This window comes from Stegostoma tigrinum, chromosome 3 (assembly GCF_030684315.1).
Source record: "Stegostoma tigrinum isolate sSteTig4 chromosome 3, sSteTig4.hap1, whole genome shotgun sequence".
Lineage (NCBI taxonomy): Eukaryota > Metazoa > Chordata > Chondrichthyes > Orectolobiformes > Stegostomatidae > Stegostoma > Stegostoma tigrinum.
The window spans coordinates 65,422,914-65,443,150 of NC_081356.1; the positions used below are offsets into that span (position 1 = coordinate 65,422,914).

The following is a 20,237-nucleotide window of genomic DNA, read 5'->3' on the forward strand; positions in this document are numbered from 1 at the left end:
TCTTGGATTCTCCAGCATCTGCAGTCCCCATTATCTCTCCCACAGTGTTGGTCAGGGGAGTGCCACGAGTTTGACAAATCAACAATCGACAGTATATTTCCAGTTTGGGGGGCATTATCTAACAAGCAGAAGGTAGACTTCCCATGTTTTTACTGCTTTTGTTGTTCTGAGTTGTAATCGTTGCAAGTTTGTCAGATGCTTTTGAAAGAGCCTTAGTGAGTTGCAGTAGTTCATCTTGCTTTCAGCGCCAAAGAGACATTGAGTCATGCAGCGTGGAAACAGACCCCTCTCCCCAGTACATCCGGGCTGACCAAATTTCCCAAACTGAACTAGTATAATTTGACTGTGTTTGGCACACATCCCTCTAGACTGTGTTCCTATCCATGTACCTATTAATTTCTTTTTAAATGTTGTAATAGACCACTTCCTCTGGCAGCTTGTTCCATGTCCACACCATCTACGTGAAACATTTGCCCCTTAGGTCCCTCTTAAATATTTTCCCTCTCACCTTAAACCTATGCCCTCCAATTATGGACTCTCCTACCCTAGGGAAAGACCTTGGCTATTCACTTTATCTATGCATCTTGTGATTTTATGAACCTCTGTAGGGTCATCTGTCAGCCTCCTATCCTCAGAAAAAAGTCTAACCCATAGGCCCATGGTCCACACTGTTACCATTATATGCTTAGGAGCAGGATTAGGTAATGCAGCTTCTTGACTGACTGATCAGATTGTGTGGCCTGCAACCTGCACTCTTATCTATTCCCATACTCCTTGACTCTGGTAATTCTTCTAAATTCAAATAGTAGTAGACCAACCTGTCCAACTTTTCCCTTAAGTTAATCCTCTTATGCCAAGAATAATTCAAGAGATACTTTTAAGAACTGCTTCTAACGCTATTATGTTTTTTTCTCAAGTACAGTAGGTAGACCAAATCACGGTTCTCAAGGTGTGGCTTCAGCAATAATCATCATAAGATTTCCCTTCTTTTTTCCCTTTTTCAGTAAACAATATCATTTTGTTTGCCTTCCAAATGCGGATAGTGAAAGGAGTGAATGTTTAAGGTGGTATGTGATGCTAGCTGAGTTGTGAATGTTTTCCTGGATGGCGCCAATTGCTTGACAGTCATTTGGCATTCCATTCTTGTGGACAAGTGGGGAATACTCCACCTGGATTGTACCTTTTTGTAAATGGCAAACATACCTAACAGATTCAGGTGGCAAATTGCTCGAAGCAACGTTGTTAGCCTGCCCTAGTATTCACAGTATGTATATGGCTGCAGTTACATTTCTGGTCAATGGTAACCCTACTTTGATAGAAGATTCAGTGATAGTAATACCATTGAATTTCAAGAGGGAATGATTGGCTTCACTCTGGTGGACATGGGTCAGTGCCTGATTCATGTGGCAAAAGTGTCAATTGTAGCTGTTCAAGCATAGAATCCCTACAGTGCGGAAGCAGGCCAATTGGCCCATTGGGTTCACACTGATCCACTGAAGAGTATCCCACGCAAACCCAGCCTGCTAGCCTATCCCTGGAACCCTGCATTTCCAATGGCTAATCCCAGATTGCACATACTTGAACACTGTGGGCAATTTAGCATGGCCAATCCACCCAACCTGCACATCTTTGGACTGAGAGAGGAAAGTGGGGCACCCAGAGGAAGCCCACGCAAGCACTAGGAGAAGGTGCAAACTCCATACAGACAGTTGCTAAAAGGTGGAATCAAACTTGTGATTCCAAGTGGCATTTTCTTCAGCATCATGGTGGGTCTGGCCTGGGATTCCAATTTGAGGTGGGGCTCGAGTCATCCATGAGCCCAGAGCCACAACAGGGAGTAAGTGGACTTTGTCGTAAATTCTCTTTCTTCTAAATTTCATCTTTTTTCTTTATTATGTTATCATCGAAGGACTGTTTATTCTGAAAGTTTAATTTCATTGTTTTTCTAATTTATTGCTACAATTTATTACTAGACTTTTCTTTATCTTTCTAATTTTTTTCCACAGAATTTGTACTCCTGAATCCATACCTAGGTACCTAACGTGGCACTGTAATGTGCCGACTTGTAAACATTTCACTGTACTCATGTGAGTGCATGTGACAATGCTAATTCAGTTCCATTCAATTTCCTTCTCTATTGCAATAACACTAGTCCCATTCAAAATAGGTGTCAGTAGACCTTCCAGTTTTATTTCTGCATAGCCCTTTGCGAAAGCTTGGATTCACGGACTAGCTTTGTTTTGGGAATTTTACAAAATAAACTCCCTGAAAACAGAGACCAGCCTTTGATGAATTCTCATCACTCCCCAGTCCATCAGAGCTGCTGCTCTGCTTCTTAGTGAAGAGATATCAAGAAGCAGGTGATCATCTGTGTTTTTAATGTGTCATCAGTCATGTGATAAGCAGTGTAAAATGGAAGATCTGTTTTGGGAATGAGCTGCACATAGGATGCAGAGGTTAAAGTAACAAATACTACACACTAGTAACAAGATTGTCCACAGCCTTGAAAGGTATGGGGTTTAATAGATTGTTGTTTTTTTTTAAACATTGCTGTTTGGAGAAGCAGAAGCTGAAATTATCTGTTTATCTGTGCCTATTCACAATGAACTGCATGCAACTATCGGTGCTTGCTGCTTCTGTTGAATGTAGCTACTACTTCATTAAGTATTTTAATTTTAAAGCTATGTTTGTTTCTCTGCAGATTCACTAGTAAATTGCACACTACATTTGAAACAGATATCCTTAATGAACTATTTCAGATTTTAAAAAAAATAAGCTGTGAATGTTTTTATTATATTTGTAAGGCTGTGATGTGTGGAATTTTATATGCTGGACTATAATAGACCACCAAGATTTAATGAGGTAATCCTGTCATTTGCATGTAGAGTACCAATGATAGAATTCCGGATAAGTATCCTTCTGATGACAAAACTGGTATAAATGAGTAGAGATAGACTCAAGCGAATGATAACATGGATCTCGGAGATGGGCTCAGTCCAGTGTGCGTGAATAATTTCTGCATCCTTTTGTTGACTGTATCATACAAATAATTGAAGATCAACTGTGAAAAGAAAAGCACTGATTTTTTTTAACAGTGCAATAGGCAAACCACATACAGTACATGAATCCACAATGCAAAACATGTCATTGTGAGAATAATAATACAAATATGTCATTTTACTGTTCATCCTGTGCTTGCTGCTGGTCATGTAGCAGCTGCACGATTGTATTGTGGCCCATTGTCTAAAACTGAAACCTCGTTCTTCCCCTCATTCATTTAATCCTTCAAACTGATTGGCTGCAGACAGTTTCTTTTGTGGGTGGGGAAAGAGGGGGGGAAAAAAACTGCTTCGGATACAGTGTCATGAATTGTTTACTTTCATTTCCTGTACTTTGAATCCATTTGCTAGCTTGAAAGGCAGGTCTGCTGTTGGGAAAGGTAACAAAGCATTGTGAATCTTATCTAAAACCGTGATTCACTGTAAATAGGAAGGTTGCCTCGGGAAATTTATTTGCATGATTAGAAACGACATTTGGCACAGATCAACACTTTCTCGTTGGAACTGAAAGTCCTTGGAAGGTAAGTATCTTTGTGCATAGTTATTAGGGGAGAAATGTATTCCAATAACTACACTTTGCATGTTGCTATATGTTAATCTTCAATTAACATCAATGACTACATCAGTGGACTTTGGTTTTCGATCAAAGGATTCCATATTGCAGGATAAAGGCAGAGCATACACTTGTTCGTGGTACTTGTGTTGAAGATAATTAGCATTGAATATCTCTGTAGATCATGTTCACGTGAGCATGATTCATTAGTAGAGAGTTGTTGATCATGGTCCGCAGTCCACAGTGAAATAATTTTCAAACAGAATTTGAATTTCAACTAATCTGTGGTGAAACATGAACACAATTTCTGATATGCTTTCTGGCAGTGTGAATATATAGAAACTCTAACACCGCCCCCCCGCCCCCCCCCCCCCCCCCCCCCCCCCCCCCCCCCCCAGAAAGAAGGAAAAGGCAGTGAATTGATTTCACATGTTTTGTCATAGCTAGCACTGTGGAGGCCCATAAGCAGTTAGCGCACGCACTTATGCGACAACAGTGATTTTATACTTCAGATCTAGGAGTATGGAATGATACACTTGTCTATATTAAATACTTCCACTATTTGTAATTGATAATTATGTGCCCACTTTATGACAACATTTGGTTGGTGTGCTCTTTTGAGCTTCTGGAGTCAAAATCACAGGATGGCATGCTGGGTCAAGATGAAAGTCAGCAGGCCATTTCTGATTGAAGTTGTAAGGCTGGATGGCAGATTTATTTTTAATCAATGATGAATTTTGAGGTGAAAGTTCAGAATTCAGTATTGCCCCAATAATAGCAGGCCGACACTTTGCCCAATTAAAATCATTACATTGAGGTGAATGTTAAAATAATAGAACAAGGCCAGAGCACTGTCACTATTCTGTTGTCCAAGCTCAAGGAATAGAGCTGTAAAACAGAAATAATTGACATGAATCTTCAATAGATTATCATTAAAATGATGTTTTTGTATTATTTTTAAATGTTAATTGTGAAAGGTATTTTGGCTTTCCAGTGTCACATCAAAATAACGAGCTTCTAACGGGTGTTGTGATTCAAAAACCTGGAAAAGATGAATAAGTGTAATTTTTTTTTAAGAATTACACTCTTGGTGAATGATGAACAAAAACTGGATGTGTAAACTTCCTGGCTTGGCACTCACAGATACTGTATTGCCTCTGACTCCATCTGCTGTTGCTATCTCGACCTAAACTCTTACCATCTTTTGTGGCTAGCTAATTAACCAGTGGCATTCGAACGAGGTCAAGAAGTTTAAAACACACTCCAGGCCTGAAATAAGGAAGGAGAGCTGTTTTGTATACTCACCCCACCCTGGCCCTGTCCACTCACCCAAAACTCACCGAGAGTTAAAATGACTCTAGATCTCTCAATGTTGAGCTCCAGTGGCACAGCAGTAGTGCCTCTACCTTTTTGATGCAGAAGGCCTGGGATTGAGTCGCATTTGTTCTGGAAGTGTCATTAATAAAAATCTGAACAAGCTGATACAAATATCTACAGACCGGCCAAAAACCAAGGCCTGTCAGTTGGAAGTCAAATGCAAGAAGAATCTGTTTTGCCGTTGCTTTTGTCATCATTCATCAAAATGCAATCTATCAAAAGTTGTTAAAACTTTGAATTAATTTATTGTACAAATTTGCTATGCATCTTTGATTGCAATATTCTTTACTGTAAATTTCAGATGCTAGTTTTTCTAAAATCCTAGGCAAAGTCTACATGAGTAGACAGTTTTTCAATGTTTTGACTATCATATCTTTAGTGAATGTATGTAACGATAAAATGATTTATAACATTATGTAACAGTGCTGTTAGTCATGTGTATGATACTATGAAGAATGCATGGAATAGTCTGTACTAGTCAGCACATTTCTCACAGACTAATAGAACACTATTATGTTCAATAGTGTAAGGAAAGGTTTGCAGGAACTTAACAGAATCCGACCGCAGTTGCTCACGTGTAAGGAGAAAGTTACAAGCCACAGGCTAACAGAAGAGACTAGAATAGCCATTCTCTCCAAAATACAGCATAAAACCCTTAACTACAAGCCTCATGACAGCCAAACCAGTTTTAACATTGAGATAAAAATATTATCTTAATCAAATGAAAATACACTTAATCAAAATGAAATAAGCTAAGTAGACTGTACACCCTTTTATTTCCTTTTTTTGACTTGGAACAAGTTGTATTTGTCCAATGAAAGGTGTAGCAAAAGTGAACAATGCTAAAATAAACATGGGATTGCCAGAAATATGTAATGATTTGATTAGATTGCTGCCTGTGCTAAGTTTCAGTTCCCAAGACATTAAGAAAAAATGGAATTATAGAGGCAAACCAGTGAAAATGTGACTCTTTGCAGCTGAAGAATTAGTTATGAAGTGCAAAACTGTTCTTTAGTCCTGGAAAGAGGCAATTAGAGGAACCACACAAATACACAAGCTATATTAAAACCTTTGGGTAAATTACTACCAGAGAACATTTTCAGATGAAGACAAATCATCGTAGTAAGGTGGTATAAGTTAAATATATAGGCTGACTTGAGAATAATACTTTCATTAAAAAATGAGTTCTTCTGATAGTGGAAGACTGAAGGCTCATTATCCTGCAGAGTTCACTGTTTTGTTTTTGGAGATAAGTAATCTGAAAAATGGTTTTCTTCTTGGTAAAGAACTGCTGCTAAAAAGAATTAAACTCCTGTTAACAAATGAACTAACATTATCTTCAAATCATGTTGAATATTTTTATTCAAATTTAAAACTGATGAAAGAATTTTAAGTGTTGGAAATTGTTTAAAAAATTTCTGATTTCAGCAACACTAAGGCAAAGGAATTTTTTAATGAGAAATGAAGGCCTAGATAGTCATAATTCATTTTAAATTTTGTTCCGTTTAGAACAAGATTGATATTTACTGAGCTATTTATTCCCTATGTGCTATAACAGGAATGAGAATGATTCGAACTTGTAATGTATATCAATATGCTAACTAAAATCTAGTGTGACTTTAAAATAAAATTGTGGTTGTGAATGCAGTGTAAGGCTCTGACAGTTAATGTGAGAAAAGAAATGAAGGTGATGCCCTGGCAGGAAAAGAAGTGCAAAATTACGTGCACAAGTTATGAAAGATTTCTAAAGCAAAAATATTGAAATGTACTGAAATCTGTATTTATACTCTGTATTTGAGCTTTAACTTTTATATTTCATAAAAGCCTGCAGACATACTGCAGTCATTAAATAAATTATTGCAAACAAATTTTTCTGTTTGCAGTATTGTTATTGCATGACGATATGGGGCAGTATCTTGGTCCAGATATATTTGCAGAATAGGTAGACGACATATTTTCATGTCACTGGTCCAGGGAAGGTGATGGCCTAGTGATATTTCTCCAGAAGTTTATGTAATGTTCTGGGGACCTCGCTTCAATACCCAACACAGCAGATGGTGGAATTTGATTTAAAGAAAAATCTGGAACCAAGAAGTTACCAATGACCATGAAACCATTACTGATAGTCAGAAAAAGTAGTCTGGCTTACTAATGACCTGCTAGGAAGGAAATTTGTTGTCCTCACTTAGTCTGGCCTACATGTGATGCCAGACCCACAGCAGTGTGGCTGTCTCTCAACTGCCCTCTGCAAACCACTCAGTTCAAGGTCAGTTATGGATAGACAATAAATGCTGTCCAGCTGGTGCTGCCCACATTCGACAAGTGAACAAAACAAAAGATACTGAGTTAGCTGGCACCATCACACCATCAAATTATATTTTTCTGGGATTGGAGCACAGATGCAATGTCTATTTTGCTGCAAACAGGATAACCAACAGAATTCCTTAAAAGGTTAATTGAAACTGTTGATTGGGGAGAGACAAACTGAAAATTTGCAGTTGCCCCTTGCTTTCCCATTCCCATGGCATCAGGAGCAGGGCAGCTGCCCTGGAGGAGCCTACCAGTGGCAGATTGAGGTGCCAACATTTCAGGTTGACTGTGAGGCTCGTCCCTACTTCCCTGGTCGCAACAGTAGCTACAGGTTGCCCTGAGGACTGATTCCCACTCCTCAATGTTTGCTAGCTCTGGCCATTTTTGTACATTGTGTGTTTCGAGATGGAGGTACCCTGGCACTTCCTGACCTGCATTGATTGGCTGTCGCTCCTTCTCTACTGGAAGATCTGCTTTTTGCCCTCCTCCTTCACAGGCCACCTGCCATCTGTTTTTGGAGGCATCCTTTTTGCTAATAATTGGTCAGTTCAAGCAAAATCCATGCCAATGACTGCTGCAAAAGCACCAACATTAAGACCCAGTTTTGATGCCAGCTATGTGCTCCGACTCAAAGTCAAATCTTGCCCATTGTATAACTGGGCATACGCTTTCAATAAGTTCTTTAACTGTCCTTAAATGGTTGCCACTTGGTGATGAGAGAAGTGAACATTTATATGTTAACTGTCAACTAATGTCACATCTAAAGTTTTGGTTCTTATTCAGAATCACTAGCAGACTGTATTTTCATTAAACACAAACACAGTTTATGCTCAGTTGAGGAATACATGGATTATCATTGAGATGGATGGAATTCCTTGAACTGTTACGTTACTTTTAATTATCAGAAAATTACACTTTGTAGTTACTGTTTAAACTTCATTTTCTTGATATCTTTAAGTATGTTCTGCATTTGGTTAGAGTATGTTTGTTACTTTGTACCTTAATGTCACTGTCCTCAATCTTGGTGTTGGATGTTAGTATAGTGTACTTTTCAAGAACTGGTGTCAACAGGGAACCAAACCTTTTTATAAGAAGGATCTAATTGCACAGGTCTTTGACTGGAAATATTGTTAACCCAGATAGTGGCTTGTTTGAGCACTGTTGAAGTTCTTGTAAAGCTACATGGCAATAGGTGCCACTTTTGACATATTACCCTTATTCACATCTCAATCTCCAATGACACATTTTTGGATTGTCAAACTAACCAGATAGAATGTGTATCTATTAATTACCATTTTTAATTTGAGCAGAGTTGCTATCCTCTGTCTCTCTTGTGGACCGCATCAGTACTATAATTTCTTTGCTTTTAGAATGAACGATGAAATAAGAACGTAGGATGTGTGCGCTCATTTTGGGTGATTGGGACTATGGGACTGAAGTTGTTTACAGCCAAAGACCATTTATATCAGTCTCATTGACAAACTACTTATGTATGTTTTTCTTACAAAGCAAAATTCAGAACTGGGGCTAGCCATATCTATTATTTGAACAGCTAACAGCCAGCTTGTCCCACTCAGTTACTGTCTCCTAGAATTTGTTCTGTGGGCGCTAAGTTACTTCAGTACCTTGACAACCGATTGTTCGAATAACTCCTGATTACTGCACAAGCATAATGCACCGTGATTGGCTTCCTAAAAAGCAATAAGAAACAGCAAGAACCCAATTAACCTCAGCTGAATTTTTCAAAACCTTTCCAAGGTATTTTATTTATCCTTTTAATAAGGTAGTAAGCTGAGAAAACTTTGAAATCAACATTTCTGGAATGGAAATCTGTTTGCAAAAACGACACTTTTGAATAAGTTAGCAGGAAGTAAATGCAGAAAGATCTGGATGGTATAAATTTTTGTTGCAATCTCACCCAAAAACAGTTACCAGCCTTCCTCAGTCCACCTTAGTGTGTAAAGAATAAATTGAGGTAAGCTGTTTTCTTTCCCAGATCATCAGTTGGACTGTTTCCAACCAGCCCCTTGACAATCATGTCACTATATCAGGGGTCATTACCAAGAAGAATGTGTTCCAGAGTCTTTGCTCAAGTCTCAAACTGCATGGACTAAAATCCTTGCAACTTTTTCAATTTTTTTTTTCAAGACAATAGTGTTTGACATCACTACAAGATTATTTTCTTGCAATTATCTCTTTGACGAGATGCAATGGCATTGTGGTAATGCCACTGCAGTAGTAATCCAAAACCCCAGATTTATGTTCTGAGTGACATGGGTTTAACTGCCACCATGGTAGATGTTGAAATGTGCATTTGATTGGGGGGAAAAAAAAACCAGAGCGAAAAATCTAACCAAGCTACCATTGTCAATTTGTCATGGCTGATCCAACATGCCTCATGACCACTTCCCTGTTATTCCCACAGCCCTTGATTCCCCTGCTGATCAATATCTATCCATCTCAGCATTTAATATACACAAGGCCTCTGCTTCACAGGTCTCTGTGGGAAAGAGTTTCAAAGAGATTCAGCCCTTTGAAAGAGAATTTCTTCTCATGGTCGTCTTAAATTGACACACTTTTTTTCCTCAGACTATACCCTTTGGTCCTAGTCTGTTCCATAAGGGAAAAATCCTCCTCAGCATTTATGCTGTCAAGCCCCTTAAGAAAAATGGGATTGCTTCTCATTTTTATAAATTCCAGTGAGAACGTTCCACCATTTTTAACTTAAGACAATCCGTCCATACCAGGTATCATCCTAGTGAACCTTCTCTGAACTGCATCCAACAAAGCACTATCTTTGCTTAAATATGGGGACCAAAACTACTCTCAGGACTCCAGATGTGGCCTCTTTAGCACCTTGTACAGTTGCAGTAAAACTTCCCTACTCTTACACTCCACCCTCAATTGGGTCAACATTCTAATAGCCTTCCTGATTACCTGTTGTATCTGTATGCTAGCTTCCTGAATTTCAGGCACAAATATCTCAAGTCTTGTGTTATAAATTTCTGCAATTTTTATGTTTCATTTAAATAATATTCTACTTTTTTTTGTTTTCCCTTCCAAAATGAACGATTTCACATGTTCCCACTTTATACTCCATTTGCCAACTTTTTTGCCCACTTAACCTGTCAATATTTCTTTTTAACTGTTTACATTCCTTTTCTAACTTTCCTTTCCATCTGCTGTTGTGTTGTCTGCAAATGTGCCTGCAGTACATTTTTGTTTCCTTCCTCCAAGTTGTTTATGTATAGTGTATTCAGTTGTAGTCCACTGGGTACAGGTTGCCAAACTGCAAAAGAGCCCCTTATTCCCACTCGCTGTTTCCTGCCCATGAACTAATTCTATATTGATGCCAATATCCTACCTCCAACACCAATGGATTTGTATGATTTAGCCTTTTGTGAGGTATAATGCCAAACATGACACATCCACTGGTTCCCCTCTATCCACTCTAGTTGAGATTCCCTCAAAACAAACTCTGATAAATTAGACACAATTTCCCTTTCACGAGGTCATGCTGACTCTGCTTGATTAGGTCATGATTTTCCAAATATTCGGCTATTACTTAAGTGATTCCAGTATTTTCCAAGAATGATTTGTTAGGCTAATTGGCAGCCTATGTGAGCAGCCTTTGAGGACATGAGACTGTGACATCATCTATTTCCCAGAAGAATGTGCTCATCCCTCCAGATGTTCCTTAAGATTTATGACTAATGACAAATGAAGATTTGCAGCTTGCATAATCAAAATTTACGGTTATCTGTTGCTGTGACAATCCTGACTGCATTGGTACAGAGTACTTGTGTGAAAGGAACAAACTGCTAGATAGGAGATCATCCACACTCTCTTCAGGTGGCCTGGACAATCTATTAATCTCATCATGGAGCTTGCAAGATGAAGGACAAAATCCTGTGGACTGGGAGGAAGGGAGTGCACTTAAGGCAGTACAGTGGTGGACCAGAACCCCACCATTTTGTTGCCATTGCCTGAATTAAGCTCCATTTGGAGGGCCCAAGCTTTACCTTCCTGCTGTGCCACCAATCCGAACTCTAACCGAGCAATTAATAAACACACAAAAGCCTTAACCCTTCTGAGCTGCCATTTGAGCCATCAGCTCCAGAAGGAACCAGAAAGAGTCAATCCATTCAACTAGTTCACAAGTGTAGGCAGGCTGGCAGCTTGTCAGATTGTCCCTCATAGTAAATTTTGGAATCATCGCAGTAATTCATAAATGATCAGGGGAATGGCAGCAAGGGGGAAGCTGTTGAGAGCCACGCCTCTACCTTTGCTTTCAACATCCCTTTCCCTGTGGCCTGTGTGCCACGAGAGAACCACCTTCATCCCCCAGAACAAGGTACTTTTCTTACTTGACGTTGCCATGCATAATCCTGTGCCCTGGGAGTCAGTTGGCTGGTCTTATGAGAGGAATAGAGTTCACATAAAGGATTATGGGAGTGCTATATTCTGTGATCCTGATCCTGACAGGAATTAAGCAGAGTCCCCTACTTACCTGATGTAGCATATTACACGAGTGCATGGATCCTGTGGAGGTATTCACAGAAAATCATTTTTGTCCGGTCAATGTTTTGCCAAATGAAATGGCTATTTGTCTCAGTATATTTGAGGAAACATGCAAAAATTGGTTGCTGCATTTAGCAAATAATGGTAATTTAAAATCAATAGCTTGCTTATATGTATAGCACCTTACACATAATGAAACATGCAAAGACACTTCACAAAAGCACGGTCAGGGAGAATTTCCTTGTGTCAGAAAAGGAGAGATTAAGGCAAACAAACAAATATTACTCAAAGGTAAATTTTAAGAATCCTTCTTAAAGGAAGGGACATAAGCGTGGTGGGGGAGGGAGGGGGTGAGGTATTTGAAGAGCATACAGTCTTGGTATCTGATTGTTTTTGTTACTGAGAATTATACAAAGTTGCTGGAGAAGCTCAGCAGGCCTCACAGCAGCCGTGAAGGTAAAAACGGAGTTAACGTTTCGGGTCTGGGAGTCAGAACAGAGGGTCACCGGACCTGAAACGTTAACTGTTTTTTTTTTCCCCCTTCATAGATACTGCCAGACCTGCTGAGCTTCTCCAGTAACCTTGTTTAGTTCCTGATTTACAGCATCTGCTGATCTTTCGGTTTTGATATTGTATAATTCTCAGTGATGGGCTGGTAAAAATGAGCACATTCTAATGGCTAGAATTCAAAGGCCAGAAATCTACTGGAAAGTTGTTGGGCAGGAGAAGATGACACAGGTAGGGAGAGGCACAGGTGGGGAGTTTCAAAATCAGGATCAAAAATTTATTTTGAGGCATTATTTAGCCAGGAACCAGGGGATCAACTGAATTTGTCAAATCAGTTTACAGCTTATTTACTTGAGGTCATGATTTTAGTGCCTTCTTATAAGTACATAGCTTGGAATGCTGCGTAGGAATGATGGCTGACCAGGTCTTTGGAGTGTGTTAGAAAACAGTATTTTGGATGACTCAAGTTTATAGAAAAAAGATCATCTGACTAGGTGTCACCCATATGATGTAAATACAAGTTTTGTTTTGTTTTAAATGTTGCCTTTTTTTTACTTTTTAAACGTTTTGTTATTCCAAGCAGAAACAGGAAACTGTACATTAAACCTTTCATTTTCCCACAGTCATTATTCCAAACACAGCAATTGGCTGAATAGTACCATACAGCAGATCTAATTTATACATGTACAAGTATCCAGTAGAGGGCTTGTCGTGGAATGCTGCGGGCAGGTGTGCGTGTGTGATGTTGTATCTTTATGACTGTGGAGAAGTCAGACATATCCCTATCTGATTTAGTAACTACATCGCCATCATCCCTTCTTTCACAATGGTTTCTATAGCTGTTGTTTGCTGAGCTTCAACTTAAGGCAATTTGTTGACAACTTAAGTGAGGGCATGGACTGTGAACCTGATCAAGCGTCATTTTGAATTTGTATATTATACTCATGGTTTTGCAGTTATAACCTGGCTCAAAAGTCCTGACTTCAAGTAAACAAGCTGTAAATTGGTATGGCGTGCACACATTCTGTTCAACATTAAATTTCGAATTATCCTGACAATGTTTGGTTCTTTAGTGGTACATTTTAAACAGATGTAGGATTGAGACTTGTTATTTGGAGAAGATTAGAATAAACAGAAATCTTAATGCTTAAAATCTGAAGTATGTATGAAATTACATTGGCCAATCATGCATTGACCATGTTACCAAACTTATTTTTAGAAGTTCTGCGTATTACTGGAATGAAAACTTGAGAACAATATTCATGTAACATTCAGAATAATTACTTTGTGTTCATGTTTCGCAGATCAGTGTCGGAGGATGTGGGAATGGACATTCCCTTTGAGGGTGTGCTAAGTCCCTTAGCTGAAGACAGCAGACCTGGTAGGAAGAGTTTGATTAATTCATTCTGAAAATAAGTTGTGTTAAATTTATGTGCTGAGAATCAATGTCACAATTATGACTCATCATTTTGTTTGCTATGAAATTGAACTGAAAGTTGCCTTACAAAGCTCACAACTCTCAGATGTGGTAAGAACGAATTGTTCAACATTGAATGAATTGCTGTATTTTCTTTAAGGACAATCCATTTAGTCTATAAGTTGCCTTTACAGTGTGCATTGAAATATTTTTACAAGTTGATTTTTAAAGCAAGAATATTTTCTGAAATCAGTGATGCAATTTTTTTGGGGTCATTTATTACACATAGTACTTATATTTTAATCTGTTGAGCATTGGCAAATAAGCTTGGGCCTGTACCATCTCAGTTAAAGGTACATGGTCACAATCGACGCATTCTGAATACTATTCCATTAAATTTCACTAAATACTTTTTTGCTTCATTGAACAATAACTATGACATTCCTTTGGTTTGTTAAAAGCAACTTTTATTTACATAGGACATTTTGATATAGTAAAACATCCTAAAACATAACACAGGGGTATTTCAGACAATGTTTGCTACTAAATTATATAAAAGGTGTTTGGAGAGGTAACCAAATGCTTGGTATGGCAACTGTTCTGCCCAGGACCATAAGAAACCATAGAAAGTTGCATACACAGCCCAGACCATCACACAAGCCAAACTTCCATCCTTGCTGCAGAAAGGGTGTCACATCCTCAAAGACCGCTCCCACCCCAGTCATACTCTCTTCCAACCTCTTCCATCAGGCAGACAATGCAGAAACTTTGAACGCATGTTCCAACAGGTTCAAGAACAGCTTCTTCCCTGTTGATGTTAGACTGCTGAATGGACCTCTCTAATTTCAAATCTACTATTGATCTCACTTTTTTGCACTGCTGTTCCTCCTTCTTTCAAAGCACCCTATAAACTGTAGGTCCTTATGGGGTATGATCTGCCCGTACTACAATGAAAAACAAAACTTTTCACTGTATCTAGGTACATGTGACAACAATAAATCAAATCAAAAGTTGAATAAGAGGTAGGTTTTATGGAGCATCTTAAAGATGAGACCAATGTGAACATGTTTATGGAGTAACATCTAGGGCCTGGCCCTCAGTAGCAGAGGATACAGCAGCCAGTGATAGACTGAAGGAAATCAGATCTGCTCAACAGGTCAGAATTACCGCATTGTAGAGGTGGACTTCTAAGTCTGGAAAACTTTTCTGAACTGCGATGGGACAGGATCTTCAAGGGACTTGAATAAAAAACCTGAATTTTCAATTTGAGGTGTTGGTGCACCCTGAGCCAAAGCATTTTTGAAAATTTGTTCTCTTGCGGCTCATGGGCATTGCTGGTTGGCCTGCATTTATTGCATATCTTAGATTGCCCTTGAAGGTGTTAACGAGCTTCCATCTTGAACCACTGCAGGGGTAATTGCAGGTAATGATGTATCTGCTGCTCTTGTCCTTCTGCCATGGGTTTGGAAGCCACTGGTAGTATACACTGCTGATTGAATATTTGTGGGTGTGATGCTAATCAGGTGGGCTACTTTCTCATGGATGGTGTCAAGCTGCTTGAGAGCATTGAGAGCTTTTGTTTAATTCACTCAAGGGATGTGGTTGTCGCTGGCTGGCCAGCATTTATTGCTTGTCCCTAGATGTCCTTGAGAAGGTAGTGATGAGCTACCTTCTTGAATCACTGTATTCCACTGCTGTAGGTTAATCCATAATGCCCTTATGGAAGGAATTCCAGGATTTTGACCTCGCGACAGTGAAGAAGCAGCAGTAGACATCTAAGTCAGGATGCTGAGTAGCTTGGAGGGGAACTTGTTGGGGTACCATGTATCTGCTGCCATTGTCCTCTTGTAGATGGAAGTGAATGTGAGTTTGGAAGGTGCTGCCTGAGGATCTTTGTGAATTTCTGCAACATACCATGTAGATCGTATGCACTGTAGCAACTGAGTGTTGGTGGAGTGGGTAGCTGTTTGTGGATGTGGTACGATGCAGCACTTCTCCAGGCAAGTGGGAAATATTCCACCACTCTCCTGACTTGTGACTTGTAGTTGAAGGTCAGAAGTCACATCTCACCAGGTTGTAGGCCAACGGATTTATTTGAAATCACAAGCTTTTGAGGTGCTGCTCCTTCAGGTGGTGTAGATGGTGTGGACGGGCTTTGAGGAGTCAGGAGGTGAGTTACTTGCAGTACTCCTAACCTCAAGCCAGCTCTTGTAGCCGATTCATTTATATGGCAGTCCATTTGAGTTCCCGGTGAATGGTAGCCCTCAGGTTCCTTGAGGGAATTCAAAAGGCAGTGGATGGATTGTCTCTTATTGGATATAGACAGTACCTAGTATCTGTGTGGCATGAGTGTTGCTTGCCACTTGTCATCCCAAGCCTGGATATTGTCCATGTTATCTTGTATTTGGACCCGGACTGCTTCAGTACCTGAGGAGTTACGAATGGGGCTGAACGTTGTTCAGTCCACACATCCAACCTTCTGATGGAGGGAACGTCCTTGATACAGCTGGAGGTGGTTGGGCCTAGGGCACTACCCTGAGGATCACCTGCGGATGTCCTGGAGCTGAGATGACTGGTCTTGAGCAAGCACAACCATTTCCCTTGTGCCAGGTATGACTCCAACTCATGAAGCGTTCACCTCCTGATTCCCACTGCTGTTTTGATCATGCTGTTGGTACTACACTCAGTCAAATGAGGCCTTATTGTCAAGGGCAGTCACTCTTTCTTCACCTCCTGGAGTTCAGCTCTTTTTTTATCCATTTTTGATCCAACCCTTTCCATTACCGAAGGGTTGATAGGAGAACAGGACTTGTAATAAATAGAATATGCACAATGGAACATTGGATGAGCTTAGCTTAACGTATTTGAGATCCTCCCATCAATGAGCGTCTAAGCTTGGTGTTAGGCTCCTAATTTACGTATTTTTAATGCTTGTTTTTTCACCTCCCCTACTAACCTGGCTGGTGGAATAAGTACCAGGTTTGCTCTAGCTAGGAATCTTCAATGTTTGCTATGCCAGCAAAATATTAGAAGTTACTTTTTATGCATGAAAAGCGCAATCCATTTCAACAGCTCATCTAAGACCTACGCTAGCTCCATACTGCCTGCTCCTCTACTGTTCTGTTTCCACTCCCTGGGAATTAACTGAAGACTGCTGCCAGGAGGCCAGAGCTTACCTTTAGTTGCCTCAAATAGGCCTCCTGCCTCTGAAAACACACAAATCAGGACCGGCAGCTGACCTGATGTTTTGAAATAAAGCCTGTGACGTAATTTCAATCTAAAAATCATCTTGGGTCTCCCAGTTTGGATATTCTATGTTTGCACTTTTTTAAAAGGCGATAGTCAGTGTCCATCCTGGTAAGTGAAGAAATATGTTCTCCCTCATCCCGCCCCTTGACCTGTCCATCCTCCCTGGACTGACCTGTCCGCTCCCTACTTCCCCACCTACACTCACCTTTTATTGGCTCTGTCCCCACCTCTTTCACCAGTCGGTCTCCTCTCCATCTACCTTCTCCTCTATCCATCTCCTATCTGCCTCCCCCTTTCTCCCTATTTATTTCAGAACCTCCTTCCCCGCCCCCATTTCTGAAGGGACTAGGCCCGAAACATCAGCCTTCCTGCTCCTCTGCTGCTTGGCCTGCTGTGTTCATCCGGCTCTACACCTTGTTGTCTGTCTACTGTTTCCTTACTAACTTTTGCCATCATTCCTCCACTGGAACTATCTCCTCTTCTTAGTTCTTTGCTTTTCAATCTCTTCACATTTTGCTAGGGAAATTTGGTAGATTTGATAAGGGAATGGATTATCAGTACCTCCAAACAGCATTTGGGCTAGGGATTGCAGAGAAAGCACAGCGTTCAGAAGCTCCTTTCCCTCCCACTACCACCTGCCTATTTACTCCAGTTGTGTAATCCTTTGTCTTCCATTGCTCACATCTACCTGAACACCACCTCTTCACTCTCATCAGTCTTCATTCCTATCCCCTTGAAATGTTTCTTAAGCTTTTTTAACCTCCAATACACTGTGCCAGGCTGCCATCGCATTTTAAACTCTACTTCCTTCAGCCCCTTCCCCAAAGGCAGGCTGGAGGGAACCTCACCCTGCAGTAGTCATCCTCACCTTACCTTCCTTTCTGCTTCACTTGGAGACTTGCTCTGCTTCCCAGACAGTAGGATTTTTCAGAAAAGTGAATCGGAACAAGCCCTCAGTTTTGAGGCTTGATTTTCACTGTCCTGTGCATGGGAGTTTGGATGCAGGCAAGCTGTGAGAATAGTACATTTCTCATGGTGTATCAGTCTTTCAGTGCCTTGATGTGCTGGAGTGTTTGAAGGGAGTGTGGTGTGTACGAAGAGACTGGTAACCTGTACTTCTCCAACTAACTTGCAGTTAAACAGCCTGAAGAGGGACAGAATGATATTCTGAAGCCTGATTATTGAGCAAATGGGGTGAAAATTGTTTCCACACAGTTTTGGGCACCACAGCAGGTAGCCATGTTTATTGCTAATGAAAAGCCACACTGTCAGTGGCCACCCCCAGACTTCTGAAGTACTGTGTGCCGTTCCTGTCTCCCTTTTATAGAAGGAAAATATTTTAAATTGGAGAGGGTTCAGAGAAGATTTTACAGGAATGTTGCCAGAGTTGGAGGGTTTGTGATATAGAAATGGACAGGAAAGGCTGGGACATTTTCACTACAGCATAAGAGGTTGAGTGGTGACTTTATTGAGAGGCATAGAATTGGTGAATGACAAGGATATTTTCCCTAGGATGGAAGAGTCCAAAACCACTGGGCATAGTTTTAAGGTGAGAGGAGAGAGATTTTAAAAAGGACGTGATGGGTGACGTTTTTAAGCAGAGAGTGGTTCCTGTGTGGAATGAACTGCCAGAGAAACTGGTGGAGGCAGGTACAATTACTAGGTTTAAAAAGCATTTGGTAAGTACTTGAATAGGTAAGGTTTCGAGGAATGTGGGCCAAGCAGAGACAGAGGTGGGACAAGTTTAGTTTGGGAACATGGATGGCGTGGACTGAAGGGTCTGTTTCTGTGCTGTATAACTGTATGACTCAATGTAATTTATGGGATCACACAAAGGTGCAGAATCCACACAGTGAGATCACGACTCACGGCCTGGACTGTGGCAAGGATAATGCTGGTGCCAGCATACCACCATGTGAAGTTAAGCATGGGATTTGCTGCACAAACATGTGCGCATTTTGGCAGGAAGCCCACAGGCAAACATTGTCAGGCATGCGCAACAAAATGCTTGGTATTTTGGGAAGCTTGTCAGTCAGTCTGTTATTCACCGTCAAGGAATGTGGAAGAGCTGGTCATAATTTAACATGATTTTCCACTGATTTTAGAGCTTGTCCTTTCCTTGCAGTGATAACTGTCTCCATTTGCAGATTTAATCAGTGTTTGAACCCAAATAGCCCAGCCTTCGTTGCAGCTCAAACAGCAGTCACCCAACATCAAATCGCTGCAGTGGAGGCTCAGACTGGTTTCATTTTGATCAGCTTGCTGTCATCATGGCAGTGACTGCAGTGTATGAGGTGGGGTGGGGGGTGCAGTGTGGCTTGCTGGTTGTCAGAGCAGTCAGGCCTCCACAATTGCACCAAGCTCGTAACCTCTCTCAAAATGATAGTATTCATTCTATAACTGCCAGTGCCTTAATATTGCCTGTTAACCAGCCAGTCCAGTCTGGTTCACGTGCTGAGATGGTGCAGCCTGAAATAGGGACAAAGCTGCTTGTGATCATAGTCCTGCTCAATGGAAGTCAACAGCCTTTCATCGACCATGCTCCGACTACTGGACTGGGGATGTACAAGTGTTATTAGTTAGCAAATGGAAGTATTTAGCTTGGAGTGTTCACTTAGTGATGTCGAAGTGAAGTTTATGGTGCAGGAGTGCTGGTAAAAAGGGAAATAGACTTGCAGTTACTGGTATCAGTGCTCGGTTAACTTCTGGGAAGAGCTGCTTTATGTTCGGCTGGTTCTTTCTCAGGTGTGGACATCACTGGCTGAACCATTGTTTGTTTATTGCTCATCTCTAACTGCCATTGAGAAGCTTCCTTTTTAAACCGCTGCAGCCCTCCTTTTTTGACTTCCTCTTCCTCTTTCTTTTGTTCTTAGCAATTCACTAGACAGCTACAAGATCCAGACACGCACAATTTCACTACCCCAGTCACTTTTACAACCCTCGTGCTTGCCCTGCTCAAAGTTGCAGTGAGGGCATCCTGACTAAAGTGCAAACATCTCCAGTGTTGTTTCTCTGAGGTTGAAGTGGAGAATAGTCACCTAAACAACAAGGATGGATACAATTTCCTGCTGACAGCCCATCTCTGCCTCCCTCCCTCCCCCTCTCAGCAATATGTCCTGCTCTGCATAGCGCCTGTTAATTTTCTAAGTCATACTGTGAGCCAAGGCAAATACATTCCAGTGTCATCTCAAACCCCAAGGTTAACTTTCAGAAATGTATCCACACCATTACTAAAACTGTCAAT

General features: G+C 40.6%; 1 protein-coding gene across 7 annotated transcripts in view; it reads left to right on the top strand.

Moving 5' to 3' along the window:
* The window catches only part of LOC125450743 (protein prune homolog 2-like), a 362,196-nt gene that overhangs the window by 273,035 nt on the left and 68,924 nt on the right, over window positions 1–20,237 (top strand). For 4 of the 7 annotated variants that reach the window (XM_048526831.2, XM_048526833.2, XM_048526834.2 and 1 more), the window contains one exon: window positions 13,632–13,708. In XM_048526831.2, the coding sequence (XP_048382788.2) occupies window positions 13,632–13,708 (77 nt within the window). The other 3 variants (XM_048526835.2, XM_048526838.2, XM_048526836.2) reach the window with 3 other exon arrangements.